Raw genomic sequence first — 6,610 nt, 5'->3', positions numbered from 1 at the left:
CCCCGAGGGTCGCGGCGGCGCCCCCCCCCCCGGAGGTGAAGACCGCAGATTGCGCGCGCAACAGGAGCTGAGACGCGGCGTCTCTCTCTGGCTCGGCCAGTGGGGCCGGTTGCCAGGGTAACCGTCGACGCTCAGCAAGCCCCGCCCCCTGGCCGAGCCAGAGAGAGACGCCGCGTCTCAGCTCCTGCTGCGCGCGCACCCTAGCGGCGCTGGGCTGAGGCTCGGCCCTCCAGCCTTCGAGTGGGGCCGGGAGGTGCCTAGCTCGGGCGTGGGTGCGGAGGAGACGCCGAGGCTTCTAGGCCTACCTGGAAAAACGGGGAAAGGTAGGAAAATTAATGAGATTAGATAAGTTAATTACTTTCTAAATCATTTTTTTAAAAACAATATGTGTTTTAAAAGCAACGTTTTTTTTAAAGACGCAGAAAGCGGGGAAAAAGAAAGGAAAAGTTTGGAATCAAGATGGCGGCGACTCACCTCGGTTCAGAATGATAAGGTCCGGCCACACACGCACCGATTGGCCTGGTGGCACACGCCAGCAACCCGGCGTACGATTGGTCGAGCTCGAGGTCACTCTGTCGCTAATGAGTGGATAATGAGATGCTAATGAGCGGAACGTTGAAGGTTTTTGGGATACCGCGGGCGCGATTTTAGCCCGGCCGAAACGTTATTACGTTTAAAACCGTCTCGGAAGCGTAAGCTTTCTTTGGAGGTAACGCGCGCGTAGGTACGCCCTGTAACTTTCGAGCACATAGCCCGACAGACGCACAGGCGATGACAGACAGAATGACAGACAGACAGACAGACAGACAGAAGTACCGATTTTTATATATATAGATGTCTCTCTGTCTCTCTGTGTCTGTCCGGCTATACAATCAAAAGTTATAGAGCGTACCTACACATATGTTATATCAAAAGAAAGCTCATCATTAGGGGACTCTTGTAGGTGTATTTACTTTTTGGTCGGACAAAAATTGTTCGCACATTATACAAAAAACCTTCAAAATTCCACTCATTATCCACTCATTATCATTGACTGACGTCAAGGTCGACCAATCCTGTGCCATGATGATTGACCAATCCTACAGTTCAGTCACCTGATGGTTGACCTATCGGTGTGTGTGTGGGTGGGACTAACCATTCTCAGCTCAGGGATCTGGCAGCTATTGCCTCAAGCTAAAAACCACATTGCCTCAACCTAAAAATATGCTCATCGAGGTTAGTATCTTATTTTTTTTTTGAAAAAGCTTTACCAAAAATGTTTTAGAAGTACTTTAACTTTCATCTTAAAACATCCATTCAGAAAGTCCCTATAGTTCCCCTTCCCCTCATGCTGCATGGTCTTTTCAATTTTGAAGTTCAGTCTCCATGCAGAAATTGTTCCTGGTGAGAATTCCTTTAACTGATGGCACAGAAACACTGAACAGTCACTTATGCTGCTTCCTCTGGAGCAAGAGCTAGTGAGTCTGCAGGAAGGTCACCTAAAGAATGGAGCTTCCTAAAAGGGAAGTATCCCCAGGTGATTTTCCCTCACCCATAGTATGGATGATTAGTAATATCCCACAATATGTGGAAGTTGGCTTTCCATTGGAAAATGAGGAAGACCATAGCAAAGGCGCAGTTTTTTGAGGTGTATGTCATCAGAATATGTCAGAGCAAAACGTTATCCATTCCAAAAGTGAAGAGCCAAGAAAATTTTGCACATAATGGATAGAGGCCTGAGGATATTTTAATATGACTGCCTAGAAGCCTTACTCCTCTCTGTAATTGCTTTATCCCTCATGAAGGGATTTCCAGCCTTCAGTCATTTGCAATCAACTCTGCTGTATCCCACCAAAGTAACTACTAACTTCAAAATAAATGTCTCCAATTTTACTTCAAAGTGACATGTTCTTCAAAATTCTATATTCAGCTGTGACAATTAGTAATGCATCCCTCAGGTCACATCGACACGAGGTTAGAACTTTATCATTAGACTCCGAGTCACCAAGATGTGGTTCTAAAGCCGATTTTGTCTATTTACTATTTAAATACAGAATAAACCAGAAAGGGGAGGGAAAGTACAGCCAAATGTTGTAAACCTTCAAATAGACAACACTGTTATTGCATGAATGTAGTAGGGTGGGGCTTGAGGGGTTGGCTGAATTAACTAACCATTATTATTGAAACGTGGTTCCGGGATGTATAATTGTAAACAATGTTTCATGAAAAGAAACTTTTCTGTGTCTGTATAGTAGTCCAGGTAGAAACTAGTTTAAATGACTATTTAATGAATAAGATTGTCTTGCATTTGTTGTGCTCACTTCATAATATGCTGTTGTTGCAGGATCTAAAGAAGCACAGTATTATACATTGCGAACAGCAAAGGCCTTGGCAATGACTGCGCTGGATGTTGTGTTAAACCCAGATCTGTTGCAGCAGATGAAGGAAGATTTTAAAAAGGTTAAGTTACAGGAAGAATGAGACAGAGTTGGAACAATACAAGTCTCTTGCAGTGGAGATTGAAATGGATGTCACTAAATAATAGTGATTGACTGTTTTTAAAAAAAAAATTACTGTGCACTATTGATGATTGGTTTACAATCCATCACAACAAACGATCACTGTCTTATGACCTAGGTAAAACTGCCAGAATAGGTTGGTAGTTTATTTTGCAGTTACATTGCTTAACATAGTCACCTGCAAAAGCAAGTCAAGTTCTGTAATGTAGCTATATACTCTTAGTCTGCTTAATATATTGAAATATAATTTAGAATTTCTGCAGCCCAGTGTTAAACATCTTGGATGTTTTTAATCTTACTTGGGAAATCTATTATGTGGTATAATTTTACAACCCAATTTACTGCAACCTGAAAAAATTGGTTTGGTATAGAATGGGTTTGTAGTTTCAATGTCACTAAGAAGAAAAATAAAATCCTCATTTATAGAAATCAGTAGCCAACTGTACTCGGTCTCAACCGAGCTATGCTTCAACATTAATTCTAGAAAGAATGTGTTCAAGATATTTGTCTTTTACACCTGTAATTTAACATATACAGACAGAATTATTTTTGCTTACTATTTGAAAAGAATAAATATATAGTTGTGTATGATCAGCTTTGAGGCTAGCATGCATTTTGTCAAACACACCTCTGTCATACTTGCAAATTTATTACAACTGATTGGCTCAATTTTCATATTCATTAAATGGCATATTCAAGCAACCAGTCATAACTGAACAAGTAGGAAACATACCAATGGGCACATGAATGAAAATCACCAAATTCAAACACTACCAATCAAAGCTAGCCAGTCAGCAAACAACTACCAATATTTTTTATAAAAGGAATCCAAGAAATCACTCATATTGTTTTGCAATGCTTTTAGGTTACTATTTCAACTTCTCACTGAGGTGAGAAACTTGGCACTGATAGTTGGTACCGGCAATAAGCTTTGGAGCATAATAAAGACTAAAAAGTTGCAAAATTTACAAGAAAATTATGATATTTGTATCAATAAAATTTCTCACTTTGGACCCTATGTGTCATCTGTGGATGCTTAACAACTACAATGTAATGTGGTACTACAGTTTTGATTATGGTTCACCCATTGAGTTCACCACTATAGTTGCTGGTTCTGGAAGAGGAAGATCTGATCAGGCATGAGGAGTTCTGTTTACACCTTAAATAGTCAAGCTGTAGCTGCCTTCACCCACCCATCTTTGTGTACAGACTACCTACTGTGACACGTCAGAAGAGATTGGCCTAAGAAAGCTATGACTCTGAAGGAAGACAGAGACAAAAATATGCAGCATCCTGGAGTCGGAACTTCAGACCAGTTCCAGAACAGGGACAGCTCTGCAAGTGGCCATCAACGTGGCAAGTTTATGCCACTGGTTTCTTTCACGCAACTCAGGATCTCCTAAATCTCTCAACCTTCAGTGCACTGATATTTCAACAGGTAGCAGATACCTTCTTTGACGAGAAGAACTCATTCATCAATTTCCTCATGAACACCAGCTAGTGAATGAGAAAGCCTGCATTTTATTACAGAGCAGGTTTCCCCAAGTTGTTGCCTGATCCTGCATGGTATCTTGCACATCTGGAGTTATTTGAGCAAGACAGCCGAGTGGTATAATTGTGGTGTTGCCCCTCCACCACAGGTGCACGATTGCTGCAGTATGTACGATCGACAGGATGCACTGCATCAACTCGCCAAGGTTACTTAAATTGTACCCCTCTTTCCTGCGACCTCTACCACCATAAAAGAATGAGGAGCAGTGTTGTGGGAACGCCGTCCTCTACAATTTACACTCCATTCTGGCTTGAACGTTTATTGCTGTTTATTCATTACTGCTGGGTCAGAATCCTGGAATTCCCTACCTAACAGCATCGTGGGAACACCATCACTACACGGTCTACAGCGGTTCCCTTCCAGGGCAACTAGATATGGGTAATAAATATGGCATTTCCTGCATTGCCCATATCCCAAGAACCAATTTTTAAAAATTCTGACATTCACCTTTAATTGTTCCAACACTAAATTTCATATTAAAGGTACCATGCGCACAATTTTCTGCTTCCACCACTAGTGTGTTCCCTGTACTATTTATACATTATTCTACATTCTCTACTGTGAGATGTATACATTACAGGATTAAGGATGAATGTGCAGCAATTCTGGGCAGGTACTAGATAATTCATGATTACTGTGACTTACAGATTTAAAAAAGGAAACTGACAATTGGAATTTTATTCTATAAGGTACAAGGTCAGTTCCATTTGTTGTTTCGCAATATTATGTTAAATGTTGCAAGAAACTCTGGAACATTCATTACAAGCTCACTAGAAACCAATAGAGGGCAGCACTGTGCTGTTGGCATGTAATAGTATAATAATTATCAAAATAAATGAAGGACTTGGAGGAAATAGAGCTGATAGGTGAGTGCAGGATGGGATATGTGCAGCCGAGTTCTGAATGACTTGGGCTTTATGTAGGGTGAAGCTTGAAAGCCCAGCAAGGAGAGCATTGGGAAAGATTAGTCCAGAGGTAACAACAGTATGAATGAAGGTTTCAGCAGCAATGGGATTGAGGAAGGGATAGAGACAGGCAAAATTTCAGAGGGGAAAGTGAGTAGCCTTGGTGATGGACTAGATGTGGGGTTTGAAGTTCACGAGTAGTATGATTATGCATCATCAGGTTGAATTGAGTGGGAATCTAGGAAGGGTGATGAGATCAGGGCTAAGTTATGGAGTTTCTGGCAGGGATTGAACAGGAGGGTTTCAGTCTTGCTGTTATTAAGCTGCAAAAATGTTCTGGCTCATCTATGAAACATCCTCCACACTTAGCAATGCTGGATGCTTGAATAAAACAGGCATCCCGTGTGCACAGTGTTTCTAGGGCACAAATGATGGAGAAAAACCTGCATGACTTATTCCTGTAATCTGCGTGTAATTATAATACGTCCATCCATATTTTGGTGGTCGTATTATACACCCAACATTACTTCTGGCAGAAAATGATGGAAGTGCTGAGTGAACAATTCTTGAAGTTTCTGCTCCATTCCACTGGAGTTTTGCTGGTGAGTCTGCACAGAGCAGGATTAAACGGAGTGGACTTGAATAGAGCATTATTTGGAAAGAGTGGGAATTACGGAGAAGAGGGGGAAGGAGTTGCTGCTTTTTGTCTACACTATTTGTAGTGCTTTGTGTTAAGGTAGATATTTAATTTCATTACCCTTAACTTAATCTAGATCAAATAAGTAGTCAAGAAAGTACACTGTAAACTAAGTTCCCTAAATACAAATTTAATTAAATAAAACAAGGTCATTTCGGGATGGCAGTGCAGGTGGTGTGCAGCAACTGCAGCATGTGGGAGTTTGTGGAGAACAATGTGATCCTGGACAACCACGTTTGCAGTAAGTGCCTGCATCTTGAGGAACTTCAGCTCAGAGTTTTTCAGCTGGAGTCTGAGATGCAGACATTGCAGGGCATCAGGGATGGGGAGATTTACCTGGACACTTTGATCCAGGAGGCAGTCACACCCCTTAGGTTAAGTAGTGGTACAGGTCTGGTTAGTGGTCAGGGACAGGCAAGTGTGAGCAACTCAGGCAGGTAAGGGGACCCCAGGTGCAGTGCTGGAGGAGCCTCAGCCTTTGCCCTTGTCCAACAGGTATGAAGTTCTTGCTGCCTGTGTGGATGAGCAAGCTGACCATGCACCATGGTGCAGGAGGCCATTCAAGTGGGAGTGAAAGGGAATGTAGTTGTGGTAGGGAACAGTATACTCAGGGGGATTGATACTGTTCTCTGCAGCTGCGACCAAGAGTTTCGAAGGTTGTGTTGCCTGCCCGGTGCCAGGGTTGAAGACATCTCCTCATGGCTGGAGAAGTACTTGGAGTAGGAGGGGGAGGATCCAGTTGTCGTGGTCCACGTAGGAACCAACGACATAGGTAGAACTAGGAATGAGGTTCTGCTGTGGCACAAATTGGCATAGGGACAAACCGATTAGAGGTTTAAATGCGTGGCTCAAAGAGTCGTATGGGAGGAAGGGGTTTTGGTTCATGGGGCACTGGCACCAGTACTGGGGAAAGAGGGAGCTGTCCCGTTGGAACGGGTTCCACTTAAATGGGGCTGGG

General features: G+C 42.6%; 1 protein-coding gene across 1 annotated transcript in view; it reads left to right on the top strand.

Annotated features, from left to right (window-relative positions):
- LOC147112876 (peptidase M20 domain-containing protein 2-like) overlaps positions 1–3,511 on the top strand; it is a 214,112-nt gene extending 210,601 nt beyond the window's left edge. Inside the window, exon 7 of the mRNA XM_085997642.1 lies at positions 2,324–3,511. Within this exon, the coding sequence (XP_085853768.1) occupies positions 2,324–2,460 (137 nt within the window). The 3' untranslated portion in view covers positions 2,461–3,511. The remainder of the gene's footprint in view (positions 1–2,323) is intronic.
- Positions 3,512–6,610: the final 3,099 nt, after the last annotated feature.

This window comes from Somniosus microcephalus, chromosome 9 (genome assembly GCF_052327205.1).
Source record: "Somniosus microcephalus isolate GS21.2 chromosome 9, FLI_Smic_1.0, whole genome shotgun sequence".
Lineage (NCBI taxonomy): Eukaryota > Metazoa > Chordata > Chondrichthyes > Squaliformes > Somniosidae > Somniosus > Somniosus microcephalus.
This window is presented reverse-complemented; position numbering and strand designations above follow the sequence as displayed.